This window comes from Propithecus coquereli, unplaced genomic scaffold (assembly GCF_000956105.1).
Source record: "Propithecus coquereli isolate 6110/MARCELLA unplaced genomic scaffold, Pcoq_1.0 Scaffold461, whole genome shotgun sequence".
In the NCBI taxonomy this organism is placed as follows: domain Eukaryota; kingdom Metazoa; phylum Chordata; class Mammalia; order Primates; family Indriidae; genus Propithecus; species Propithecus coquereli.
The window spans coordinates 2,609,633-2,623,470 of record NW_012150408.1 but is presented as its reverse complement, the minus strand read 5'-3'; the positions used below and the strand labels follow the sequence as shown (position 1 = coordinate 2,623,470).

At 59.3% G+C, this 13,838-nt stretch overlaps 1 protein-coding gene across 1 annotated transcript in view; it reads left to right on the top strand.

The window, feature by feature from the left end:
* Positions 1-13,838, top strand: part of IQSEC1 (IQ motif and Sec7 domain 1) — a 65,269-nt gene that overhangs the window by 33,875 nt on the left and 17,556 nt on the right. The window contains exons 4-6 of the mRNA XM_012655173.1: positions 8,466-8,627; positions 11,160-11,282; positions 12,749-12,915. Of these exons, the coding sequence (XP_012510627.1) occupies positions 8,466-8,627; positions 11,160-11,282; positions 12,749-12,915 (452 nt within the window). The remainder of the gene's footprint in view (positions 1-8,465; positions 8,628-11,159; positions 11,283-12,748; positions 12,916-13,838) is intronic.

Sequence of the window (13,838 nt, the reverse complement as noted above, 5' to 3'; positions counted from 1 at the left end):
CTCCAGTCACTGGGTAGAGATCGTGTCTCTTGCTCATCTGAATTTGTCTGTGCCTGCTTCCCTGAGAGGCGGAGCATCTGTCTGGGCCATCTGTGATGCCTGCGCGTGTTCTTTGCCTGTTTCGCTGTTGGTGGTTTGTCAGTTTTGAGGACATGTCGTTCCTAGGAGTTCTTCATACATTGTGGGTACTAATCCTTTGTAATTACAGGTATTTTCCTGTTACTTGTCTTTCTTTTCCATAAAATTCACTCTTAACAAACAGCATACGATCTAGTGGTTTTAGTCGCACATCTTGTTTATGCTCTCTTACCTAATAGTTTTTAATTTTAATTAGTCAAATCATCAAGGTTTTCTTTTGTGTAGTTACATTGGATTTTTATGTTTTATTTTAAAAGGCTCTGCCCCAGGTAATAAACATAGTTTTAAAAAGATTTTTTAGTACTTCCATAGTTCTGTTTTATACATTTTACGTCTTTAATCTGGAATTTGTTTTGAAGGACGATACAAGGCGAAGAGTCTAACTTTGGTTATGTGCTGTGAATTAGCCAGTTGTCTCCAGGCAATTTATGGAATAGTCTGTTCTTTCTCTGCTGACTTGAGCCATCTGATTCCTACATGAACATGGGTCTGGGCTTAGATCCCTTCGTTCATTCAGCAAATATTTATTGGACACATAGTGCATGCCAGGCTCTGTTTTAGGGGGCCTGGGACATCTCAGCACACTGAATAAAGATCCTTGTGTCAGGTGTGGTGGCTCACGCCTGTAATCCCAGCACTTTGCAAGGCCAAGGTGGGAGGATTGCTTGAGGCCAGGAGTTCAAGACAAGCCTGGGCAACATAGCAAGACCCTGTTTCTATTAAAAAAGATTCTTGTGGAGCTCCACTTTAATGGTTAGGAGATTTGTTTGATTATGCCCTTGTCAACATCAGAATTTTAACTACTACAGTTTACTACATTTTCTTATTAGGGCAAGAACCCCTTTCTTGTTCTTTTTAAAAATTGTCGTGGAGCAGGATATGGTGGCGGGCGCCTATAATCCCAGCTTCTCTGAAGGCTGAGGCAGGAAGATCACTGGAGCCCAGGAGTTCAAGGGTGCAGTGAGCTATGATTGCACCTGTGAATAGCCACTTCACTCCAGCCTGGGCAGCACAGCAAGACCCTGTCTCTAAAAAAAAGAAGTTTGTCTTGGCTCTTCTTGAGGAGTTATCCTTGCATATGACTTTTAGAATCAACTCATTGAGACCCATGAAAATTCCTGGTGGAGTTGCCTTCAGCTCCGAGATTAACTTGGGGCAACTTGCCCCTTTACACCATGGATGGTAGCACTCTGATCCACAGGTGGCTGCTTAAATGAAAACTAAGATTAATTCAGTCCCTCAGTGGCACTAGCCATATTCCAAGTGCTCTGGCCACGTGATTGGCGGCTGCTGCTTTAGGTGGAGAGACAGTCCCTTCATGTTTTCCTGTAGGGTGGGTGCCTTTCAGATGAACGAACTGAGGCTCCAAGAGGGTACCTTGCCCAGGGGCACTCAGCTGGCAGGTGACTGGGCTGGACCAGGTAATGAGGTCACACCCAGGCACCTGGCTCCTGAACACATCCTCTGAAAATCCGTGCTGCAGTGACCGCCACCAGCGGTGTAACCCTGGGCTCCCCACCTCCTCACGCAGTGACAGTTCTGTAAACGGAGTCCAGGAGGCAGAGCCTTGCCACTGTGGGAGGCCATGCAGCCCTGGAGCCCGGGTCAGCGCCCAGCAAGGCCCTCGCTGGCCTGTCACCTCCACGCTCCTCCCCACTCGGCGTCCCTGCTCCTGCACCCCCCACAGGCGCAGGGGTGCAGCCTCACCGTGTCTGTCTCCTCTCTGTCACGTCCCCCTCGTGCTCTGGGCCAGGCCAGGCCTCCCACCTCTGGAAGAATGTCCTCAGCCCCCAGCCCCCCTGACAACACAGATGCCTCGTCTCTGAGGGCCTGAGTGACCACATGGAGTGGCGGTGTGGTGGGCGGGACTCCCCCTCCCCACCCTGTGCCTGGCCCCTGGGGCCCGCAGCCGCGAGGTGCCATCCTGCCCGCTAGAGCCCCTGCGGGCGGGAGGCGGGGAGCGTGGCCGGAGCGTGCGGGGTGCGGTGCTGTGTCACCCTTGAGGCGGCGCCGCAGGAGCCACCCCTCTCCTTCTGGGGAAGCAGGGCTCAGAGGGTGCCGGGGCTTGTCCAGCCTCTCTCAGGAGGGAGCACAGCTGGGCTTGGGCTCCTTATTTGCCGACTCTACTCCACTGTGTTTAACGTGTCTGTTGCCATTCACAGCGATCGCAGTGAGCGGAGCCAGCCTGTGTAGGCTGCGCGTTCAGTGCCGGGCCGGGCCAAATACTCCAGCTGATTATCCTGCTGAAGCCTCACCGTAATCCTCCGGAGTGTGGGGTAGCGGCCAGCGCTCAGAGGGCGAGGCAGGCGCAAGGCCGCAGGGCCAGAAGGCTGCCCCAAGACCCTGTGGCCCCAGAGCATGTGCCGACAGTTTAAAAGACTGGGTCTCTTAGGAACTCTTTGAGCCGGGTCTTCAGAGACTGGGATCCCATTCTCCTTGACGCGGCCACTCCGGCCTGTGGCCCTCGCCACCATCTGAGACCCAAGGGTCCCTAGTGCTGTCCTGGGTCTGGGGTGGCTGGTGCTGAGCCCCTCAGAATGGAAGGCAGTGTCAAGGGAGGCCCCACAGGGCATGCTAGCCATGATTTGGAGGGTGATCCTCCCACCTACTCTGTGGGATAAGTGCCGAGGAAGACCCTGCTGCCACTTTCAGGCCGGGTTCACACGTTAGAAAGAACTGGATAAAGTAGGCAGTCACAGGCGTGGTGAGCTTGCTGGCCCTGGAGGTGTGGGAGCAGGTGGAAGGTGGCCACCGCTCTGCGGAACCCTGGAGGGATTCGAGCCTGGATTGCCACATTGGAAAGGCACTCCGGTGAGCAGGGATGCTCTGAATGCCATGCTTGGTGAGCCTATCCTTGCAGCTGAGAGCGGTTACCAGGTGAACTCAGACCTCTGACCACGGTGTCCCCAGGCACTCTAGGTATACAGACCCCCTCTGTGGGCTCCACATCATTCAGGGCCTTCTCTGTGACTGGTTTAAGCAAAGACCTCTACTGGTTCATGAACCTGAAAAATCCGCAGGTGTTTCCTGGCCCTACCTTCCCCAGGTTTGGCCCTGTCCCTTGCCAGGTCCTACCTGATGGAAGTCCCCAGGCCTGTAGTCCAACCTCGTGGCCCCCAGCAGGAAGACAAATGCTCCTCCTGGCCCTTGTGCCTCTCTGTGCGTCCTTCCTGTGGTCAGCAGGATGCAGGCCCTGTCCGGCCTAGAGCTGGGAGTGAAGTCAGCCCACTGGGTCATGGGGACAGAGCTCGAGTACGGGGTGGGAAATCGGAAGCTGACGCTAGGTGCTGGGCAGCCATCCACTGCCACATCTCTTAGCCTGAACGATCATGAAAGGACTAGGGCTGGGCATGATGGCACACACCTGTAGTCCCAGGTACTTGAGATGTGGGGGCAGCGGGGGATTGCTTGAACCCAGGAGTTTGAGGCTAGCCTGGGCAACGGAGTGAGACCCTATCTCCACATTTTAAAAAAGACTAGAGAACCCTTTCCTTGACCTTACACACCCCTGCTGGACGAGATCAGGGTCAGCAGCTGGCGTTTCTCAAGTGCCACTCGCAGCCTGACACTGCTCTCGCCCAGAGTCCTGCTCAGGGCTCACTGCTGCACCAGCTGCTCGGTTTGCAGCCCAGTGGCAACAAGATGCATGTGAAGAAAGTGACTGGTGTGGTCTGTGCCTTAGAGGAGCTAATGCCAGACCTGGAGACAGACAGGGCTGGGGCGAGCTGGGGTCTCCCACTACCCACGGCTGCGGAAGTGCTTCAGGGAGACCACCGGGCCCGGGACGCAGAGGCGGATCAGGCGTAGGCGGTGAAAATGCTGCAGCTGGTGCCTTGTTGGCGCTGCGTCCTTACAGACAGGACGCGATGAAGAAAAGCCTGAGCGAGAGCAACGCGGGGTGCGCAGGAGAGGCTGCGGGCGGGGGGTTGGGGGGGTGGGACTCGGCAGAGTTGGACCAAGGTTGGGGGTAGAGGGAGTTTGTAGGGACTTCTTGGGGCGGAAGAATGGATTCAAAGTCCTCTTTATTTTGGGACAATCTGTACTTGACCTTTCTGTTTCCCATTTTGTTATCTGTCAAATGAGGCTTTTGCGGTGGCCATTCTCTCCACCAGGGACCCTCTTCCAGGGACCCTCTTCCTGGCTCCAGGTCCAGTGCTACCTCATCAGGGAAGTGCCCCTTCCAGATGAAGTCGATGCCTTCTCAGGCCTCTGTGACATCACCCTGGTCTAGTTCTCCTAGCCCTGGCCTTTCTTTCCCACTGTATAGCCAACAATATTTTCTGAGGTTCGAGTCACAGTGCTTTATGTATATTAACTCATGAAATCTTCACAATAACTCCATTGTATGTGTTGTTATCCCCATCATACAGAGGCACAGAGAGGTTAAGTAACTTGCCAAAGGTCACCCAGCCAGTGAGTGGAGCTGCGATTTAAGCCCAGGCTTCCAGCTCCCACAGCCATGCCCTCAGCCCCTGTGCTGTCGTGTATCTCCGTGTCCTCAGACTTCATCTCCCTCCATACACCTCTCCAACTAGAAAGCGTGGTTTTCAGGGATGGGGACTAGATTTGGGTCATGTCTGTGCTAGCACAGTGCCTGGCCCAGAGTAAGTGCTCCATACATGTTTGTGGAAGGTATGAAGCAGGTAGGTGGCCACAGGGGCTCACGCAGGCGCCCCCTGGAAGTAACACACGCCCACTCTCTTCACAGTTCAGTGGCCGAAGCACATCCCGCGGCTCCCTCCCTGCGGAGGGCAGGGAGTGCAGTCCCACCGCAGGAGGAGGGCGTGGTGCCTGGGGTCGGCACCTCTGGCCCACTCTGGCCTGTGTGACATGTAGCAGACCCCGTGGGGCAGCGTGGAGCTCTGCAGGGGAGCAGGCGGATCGAGAGCTTGCCCCCTGGCAGGGCCACCAAGAACAGAGTGGGGCGGTCAGGGCCCCACTGCGTGGCTAAGAGGCCAGCAGGTCCCTGCGGGCAGGGGGTTCACACAGTGAATTCCCAGTGTGCCGGCTGGCCGCTGCCAGGGAGGCCATTTAGGGCCAGTCACTCCAGTGGGGCCATTCAGACGCCCCTGTTCCAACGCTGGAGCCTGGCACCTGCCTTCCCAGTCTGTGATCCCCTCCCCAGCGCCCCCCCGACCTCCTGCCGACATGCCTTTCCTCACAACTGCTTGGCCAACTCCTGGGCACTGGTCTGGGCCCGGAGAGTTCAGACTCCTCCCTTCTGTGATGTCAGCCTTACACCTGCCAGGTAGAATCACTTCCTCCCACATTCGGTTCAGGCTAAAAGCAGGAGCCATTCTGGACTCATCACTCTGTGTCCCACCGCTTCTGCCCCCACTATTCCTGCACCCCACAGATCCATCAGCAAATACTGGCATTTCTACGCTCAACTGTGTCCTAGAACCACCCTCTCTCCCGCCACCACTGCACGTGGCCTTGTTCTTGGGGTTGAGGTTCTCAGACGCGGACATGCAGCCCCTCACTGCCTGCTGACAGCACGCGGGGCTGCTCATCCTAATCGGGAGGAAGCCACACCCCTCCCTGTGGCCGTACCGCACTGCCTCCCCCAGGGTCCCTACACTCAGCCACTCTGGAGCAGCCTCTTGGATCCTCGAGCCTGCAAACCCACCCCCATCCACCCCAGGGCTTTTGCCCTCACTGTTGCCTCTGCCCAGAAAGCTCCCTCATCACTCAACTCTGTGTCCGTTCACCTCAGAGAAGCCTCCCTGCTGCGCCTGCAGGAAACCGCCCCCCACCCCGCCCCACCACTCAGCTCATGGGCGGGACCCGCGGTGTGCTGGATAGTCACGGTGGCTCTGTTCACTGCGGCCATCCAGAGTGGCGCCTGGCTCGGCAGACAAGTGGTACCCACCTAATCCCTGAAGATCCTGAGTTCCCGCTTCCTGAAGCACCTTCCCTGCTTCCCGCTGCACTCTGAGCCCTCCAGAGCCGAGAAGCCTTCTCCTGGAAGTCCCTGACACGTCATGTAAACATGGGAGGGGGCAGATGGGGACAAAGAAGGGAGAGCAGCCACCTCCTGGGGACCGAGAGGAGGCAGAGCCTGGTGGGCCCGGACCTGGGCGCAGGTCAGCAGCCAGAGGGACCAGGCAGCTCGGGGTGGGGACAGAGTGCCCACCCGTGTGCAGAGGCAGCGGGCAGCACACCCTGCAGCCATTGCTTTGTAGGAGCACAGGCCCAGGGTGCTAGAAGGTCTGATTTTTCAAAAGAAGCCAGAAATCCAGATTTTATATGCACTCTCCCATCTTTTAAATCTTGGCAACTAACTAAAATTCTTTCTGTTAACAATGTGTGGGCCAAAGAAAACCCATCTGTGGGCTACGCTTGGCAGCCCCTCTCTTAAAAGCTGAGCGGGGAGAAGTTGGTGTGGGCGGGGGCCTGTGAGGAGCAGGGCGGGGAGGAAGTGTGACCCACCCTGGCTGCCCCAGCTGGAGAGGCCTGGGGTGTTGGAGCTGTTGTTGGTAGACCTCCGAATTGCATGGAGAAGTGAGGCTTGTGGTCTCATGAACAGCAAAACCTGGGCCTTCCATCCGGGGGCCCCAGCACAGGCCGGGGAGCAGGGCCACTCTGGTACTACTTCCCTGCGAGGGCCACGCTGGCCGGAGGCTGCTCCCTGCCATGCTCTTGGGGATGAGCTTCAGAGGGTGTGGTCATCCTGGAGTAAAAATAGCAAGGTCACCTTGCAACCAGGAGGTTTGCTTTGCTCGCACGTGGAAATACAGTATCTGCGGGGCACTGCTGTCAGCCGGGAGCTGCACAGCTCATTGGAGGCAGGTGGACACTGGCCTTGGCCTTCTCCTCTATTCCTCCCACCAGGGCACAGAACATTGACCTCCGTGCAGTTAGTGGGTGACCTGGTGCTGGGTGTACAATGGGGATAGTGGGGTCCAGGCCACGCTCGGCCCTGCATTGACTCTTGAGGGAGCATGATGTTCCTAGAGGGGATACCCAACTACTTGGTGGCCCTCAGTGACTGAGGACTTGGGACAGAAGAGCAGGGAGCCAGTCTGGCCTGATGACACAGTCTGGTCCCAGGGACTCTACACAGCTCCCTGAGTGGCCTGGTGAGCTTTGCTGAGGAGGCCACCTGTCCTCTGAGAGTCACATGTGGCCGTCTTCAAAGCCCTCTCTTACCACCCTGGCTCCTTTGACCACCAGGACCTCCTTGCCATGTCAGCCAAGTGCAAGACCCCCCACAAGACAGAAAGTCAGAGTTCTGCACCCGGACGCACATGGCTGGAGTGCCACACGAGGCAGGGCCTTCTCCTGGGGTCTGGTGTGAGCAGCAGGGTCAGTGCGATGCCCCTACAGCCTCCTGGGCCCTACCTGGCCCTCAGACAGCTGGCCAGCTGCAGGGGTGGTGTGCTTGGGCCCCGTCAGCCCATGACGTGGGCTGCACGCCCGCCCTACCCAGGCCTGGCTCTGCACACACTGGGCACCAAGAGTCTTGAGCTGATGGAAAGCCCCATGCTCCTGGGGTCCAGTCTCTGGTGGACACACTTAGGGCCAGCCCAGCTGCCCTCCCCCCTGCAAGGCCAGTGCCATGGCCCTGGGTAGGACCCCTGCCTCTCTGCACCCCCATTCCTTGCCTGCAAATGGGGCTCAGCCGTACTGAACACATTGTTACAGGCATCTCATTGTACTGACTCAGTGAGTTTTTACAACGGGGCAAGTTAAGGCCCTGGGCAAGGCTATGTAGCTGTCGGGCTTCCGGGTCTGGGCCCCGAGCACTGCAAGTAACTGGAGTGCTGAGCTCAGAGTGAGAACTCGCCGAGTGCGTGTGGGGCGCCTGGACAGTGACGGCGGCAGCGTGCACTCGTCCTGGGATGCTGCGGTATTACCGTCTGTTGAGTGGAGGGCTCCACCTGCCCAGTACTTCCACACCTAGGGGAGCAGGGAGTGGGGCGAGGCAGGGAACCCGGTTCTGTGTGTGTGCGTGGGCATTCGGGGCCAGTGCAGGCTGCCAAGGAGAGACTGTAGGCAGGGCAGGGAGTGAAGGTCCCTCTGCAGCCCTCCCTGCCCGTACTTGGCACAAGGTCTGGGTGGTGCACCGGGTCCCCCCACGTTTCAGTGCTGGGGTGGGACAGGACAGGATGCCTGGAGCCCAGGGTCTCCCAGTGCCAGCCTGGGCTGTCAGTCTCCACCCAAGTGGGAGGCAGGACTAGAGACCCCGGTGCCTGTGGAGATGGAGGAATAGGGCGGGGGCCTGGGCTGTGGTGCTGGGGAGCACAGAGGGGAGACATTGACCACCCACCAAGCCCAGGGTGCTGGGCAGCCAGGGCTGAGCGTGCTTCTCGTCCCACCCCCAGGAAGCCAGAGAAGGGAGTCCAGTACCTCATCGAGCGTGGCTTCGTGCCAGACACGCCAGTGGGGGTGGCCCACTTCCTGCTACAGCGCAAGGGCCTCAGCCGGCAGATGATTGGCGAGTTCCTGGGCAACCGGCAGAAGCAATTCAACCGCGACGTGCTCGAGTGAGTTCGGGGGGCTCTGGATGGCAGTAAGCATGGGGCCCGGTTCCACACGCTTCTGCACGTCCCCTGTGTTATACACACACGGGGTCAGGCGTGCCTTGTGCTGGGACATATGGTGAATGTCCACTTCCCTCTTCCTGGCTCCGAGATGCGTGGACACAGACTCGCACCCCACACCCTGCCTGACACATGTGGCACCCGCCCTCACACGGGCTGTCTCACACACGGACCCCACTGCCTACCCGCCGCCTCTGGCACACACCCTCAGCGCCTCCAGCCCCTGCCTACAACATGGTCGATCCAGCCCGGCACCAAGTGGTCACAGCTCTTGAGTGACCCACGTTCACATGGCCTTGCGTGGCAGGACTGGCAGGAGCAGGCAGCTGGAAGTCTGGGCCCCCCTGCCTCTGCCTGACTTGCCCCCAGGAGAGTGGGAAGGGAGCTGGCCTGCTCATCCCACTGCCACCGTGGGTGGGCAGCCCACACCAAGCTCTGCGCCTGCCTTGTTCTCCTGGCTGAGAGACTTGGGGGTGACAGTCCAACCTCCACCTCCGGATCCCACAGCCCCACGAGCCCAGGGAGCAGACCCTGCAGAAACGTGGGTTCCTAGCTCCCAGGCATTGCTAGTTTGGTATTTACCTTCTGTCTCTCCCTCCCCCTTGCACACTGTCCTGAGTAGAAAGGCAACCACGGACAGATCCTTAGTTACCAAGCAGGTACCATGAAAAAGGCCCCATAGCGTCCTCTCCCCACAGAGTGGGCGCTGGTGTCGTTATTGAGAGATGAAGAAGCCAGAGCTAGTGGAGTGGGAGTCCGGCTCAGAACAGGGGGCCTACTGGCTCTGCCTGCGGGGCCGCGGGGACTCACCCAGGCCCTGCGTTTGAGGATCTTCCTGACCCAGGCCAGCAGGGCAGGAGGAGAAGTCAAGGCTGAAGAGCTAAGCTTCCGATAACAAGAGTGGTCCCTTCACGGGCACCCAGGAACAGCAGTCTCTGGAGCACGTGTGTGCCTGCCTTCTCTGCTGCGTCCTGGGGGGCGGCGGGGGCCGTGCCCTCCTGGCTTCACAGCAAGGACACCAAGGCTCAGGGGAAGGGGCTGGCCTGGGTGCGCCCCCAACACACACGGACTCACGCACGCACGTATGTATTACTCACACCCCCACACACACGTACACACTCAGACACACACAAGGCAAAGGGAGCCGGGACCGTGGGGCTGGCTGGCGCGTGGCAGGCACCGGCAGGACGTCCGTGCCCTTCCTTGGCCGAGCGCGCCGGCTGCGCTGCGCTCTCCCTGCTCCGCACCTGTGTTCCTGCCGCGCCTGGAGAAAGCACTGTGTTGTGCGCGTGCTGCTTGCCCTTCCCCCTCTTTTAAGCCGCAGGAGACAGTTCAGAGAGGCAGATCAGCCCCTTGGTCAGTCGGTTCGGCTCCTGCCCTCAAGCCCCTGAGCCGTTCCTGTGCCTTACGGCCCTCCAAGCCTGTTCCAGGCCGCAGGAAATCCGGGCATTGTTCTCCTTCAGTCAGAAAATAGCAGTGGCCTCAGGAAGCGGCGAGGCCCCCCGGCCCACCACCCCAGGCACGGCGGCACAGCTGCCGGGTGCGAGGCGTCAGGGTCCTCGTTTCGGGCTCGCTGCTGCCCTGTCCCCACACGCTCTGCAGCCACCTCCAAGGCCATTGCGCCAGGAAGACGTGCGCTCTCGGCGGGGTGGGGGTAGCCAGAGCTACGCCCAAGCTCATCACCCAGGAGAGCGGTGGCCTGGGAGTGGAGTCAGGGCCCCCGGCCCAGTGGGACTGATAATGGATTCGTTACAGAGGAAAACCCAGTGCCAGAGCCAGCGGGTGGGAAACGTCTCTGCCCTCAGGTTCCTGGCGCAGACCCCACCTTCTGTTCGGGGTCACCACTAGAGGGGCTGGGGGCAGGGCCATGAGGAAACCGTTGACCAACACCTCTCCCAGCTCTGCTCCACAGATGAGGGTGGCACAGCCCCTCCAAGGTGCCCTGGAAAAGCACCTGCAAAACCCAGCCCTCTACCCCCATGCCCTCGACTTGAGTGGACATTTGGTGCCCTGGGCCCCCATCTCCTTGTCATGCAAATGGGAGCAAATTCCCACCTCCTCGCAGAAGCAGAGGAGGCTCTCACGGCCACGTCTGGCGCATGTGGTGGCTATGGTTACACGTGTCTGTCGGAAAGGGCCCTGCTCCAGAATTACCGAACGCCCCGGCCCCCCGTGCAGAACTGCACACACGGACACAAGCGCGGGAGTCTCCCTACAGTTTCAGGCTTTCGGGGCTCCCGGGAGCCTGGGGGTCCTTTTGACGTACTCCACAGTGCTCCCAGCTGATCGGAGGCAGCCACGCAGAGGACCTTCCCTGCCAAGAGCCAGCCTGTTCCTGTGGGCTCTTGGGGCGCCGGCTCATTGACGCCCCGTGCCGGGGAGACTCAATGCTCACGTCACCCGGTGGAAAGGCAGAAAGCTGGGTGTGGCACCCCCACAGGCCAAGGCCACTTCCATGGGCTGTCTGTGTTCCAGCTGCGTGGTGGACGAGATGGACTTCTCTGCTATGGAGCTGGACGAGGCCCTCAGGAAGTTCCAGGCGCACATCCGAGTCCAAGGAGAGGCTCAGAAAGTGGAGCGGCTCATCGAGGCGTTCAGGTTGGGGCCCTGCGTGGTGGGGTGGGCGGGGGGGAGTGTGCCTCCTCCCGAGGGAGAATTCCCAGATACAAGGCCTGAGGATGGACCAAGGGCTGGATCCCCCTTCAGCCCCTCCACCTAGGCAGGGTCTGGTGTCCCTGAGTGTTGTTTTCGGGGTGATCACAGTGGCCTCTCCTGTGTCCCAGCACTGTGCTGGGCTCCTTACAGCCATGGTGGGGGCAGGGTGGAGGGGAGACAGTACTTGTTATTCTGATTTTGAAGATGAGGAAACCATGTTGAAAGAGGTTAAGATCACGACTGCTGGGATTCTGACTCTTCAGATCAGGATTCCGAACACTGTCTTCCTCCTAGTCCTCGTTAGCCGTCCGTCCATTCGTGAATCGGTCTGTCTGGTCATTCATGTGCTCATTCACAGGGCGTCTCTCACAGTAACTCTGCACAAGCCGTACAGCCAGATGGCCTGGTTCAGTCACTGACTCTACCCCTTTACCAGCCGTGTGACGTTGGGCTGGTTACTTAACTTCTCTGTGCCTCACTTCCTCACCTGTGAAGTGGGGATAATGATAGCATGTAGTGCCCTGGGGAGGGATGAGGACAGTCAGGAGCCAGGACCTGGCCTAATCAGTGTTGCCCGTTGCTGCATGTTCGTTCTGGGCTGCAGCCCTGGCTGTGTGGGAGCCTCCACGCTGGTACTGTGCGGGGGGCGTGGAACAGCTGCCGACCTGGCCCTGGGTTCAGCACGGGTGGTGGGGCAGACAGGATCGAGGACGCAGAAGCAGGACAACCCCAGGGTCTGGCGGGGGCAGGGCATTCAGCTCCTTGGTTCCTGGAGGGGGTGGCACTAAGCCGGGCCCCCAGATGGGGGAGACTGAACTGCAGCCTCTGCTGGCGCGCAGCCTCCGTAACGGTGCTCCGCCCCTGCCCCTCCACGGGGTTACCAGTGAAGAGGGCTCCTGGGGGTGCAGTGGGAATGGTAAGTGGGTGACTCGATGAGGCGGGTGCATCAGCGAGGCCGTGAGTTCAGCGGTTGTAGCAAAGGTCCCCCAGCAGCCACAGCTGAGACAAGGCAAAGTACATTTCCCTCTGTGCTGGCGTGGAGGCGGCCCGGGCCCCTTTGACCGCAGAGTCCTGGAGGGCAGGCCCAGCACCCACCTTGACGTACGCCTTCCAGGCAGGGGGACAGGGCCCCAGACTGGCAGGTGCCCACGTCAGGTCTGCTCACGTGCTGTGGGCTGAACATAGTCGAGTGGCCTCTCCGAGCTCCCAGGCAGCTGGGAAATGTAGTCCTCCCCCTGGGCGGCCACGTGCACAACGAGAATCGAGATGGGAGGGACCACAGCTAAGCGAAAGGGCAGACGCGCGGGAGCTGAGGCTTAGACGTCCTTGGCTGGTGGCTGGCGCCCCGCACGCGCGAGGAGCAGTCTCCCTTCCCGCACAGTGGCCTGACCCTCTCCCCCCGGCCCCAGCCAGCGGTACTGCATCTGCAACCCCGGGGTGGTGCGGCAGTTCCGGAACCCAGACACCATTTTCATCCTGGCCTTCGCCATCATCCTGCTCAACACGGACATGTACAGCCCCAACGTCAAGCCCGAGAGGAAGATGAAGCTGGAGGACTTCGTCAAGAACCTCCGAGGTGAGCTGTCCCCGGTGCTGGCCATCCCACAGACTCATTCGAGCACCTGCCCGGGCCGGGAAGCGCCAGGTGTGGGCTGAGAGGAGTGTGTGACAGCCTCGTGCTGGAGAGCTGGGCCTCTGGGAGCACAGAACGGGTTACCAGCAAGAGCACTGAGCGCTGGCTCGGGGGTGTGCCCGGGGGGCACAGGCTGCTAGACACACGCCTGGTCTCAAGCGTGTCCGGAAACCTCTCTCCTGGGGGAGGTGAGGATGTTAGCTTGTCCTCGAAGGACGAAACTGACTTGCCATTCTGTCTGTGGTTTTTTTACATCAGTGTGTGTATGTAAAAGGAGAACCTTATGTCATCACTGTAAATGGAAAAATAGTAGCAGTTTCCACATGCAGGAGGCCATTATAAAAACAAGCCCGGTGGAAGGGAAGCAGCACTGTGACGCTCTGGCCCACGGCTCCGGCTGAGGCCGCGGCTCTTCTCCTGGCCTTCAGGGGAACAGGCGCGTGTTGGGCGGTGCCGGCGACACGGGTAGCAGAAGCCAGGCCTTCTGCTGGGTAAGCAGGAGACAGGAAAGGAGCTGAGAGGGCGCGACCGGGGGCTCCGTGTCAGCAAAGCCATGTCCCTGAAGTTCCTGGAAGGAAGGAGAGGAGGGATCATGTCCCTCCCTCTCCGTGGGACGCACTGGCCGCAAGGGCCGAGGGGAGATGTGAAGGAAATGCACTGGGGGCCCTTTGGAAATGGTCTCATATTTTCTAAAAAAGGAATAAAAGCTAGTCTGAGTCAAGTCCAACTTTATAAGCTTGTTGAGCCGTTTAAGTTGTTCATTCTTCTTTATTTTTATCAAACTGTAGCTTCATCACCCCGTCCCCAGGCTGAGTCTCGCTGGGAGCATCTCCGCCTCCCCTGGGGCTTCCCGCTGGGCTGTGACG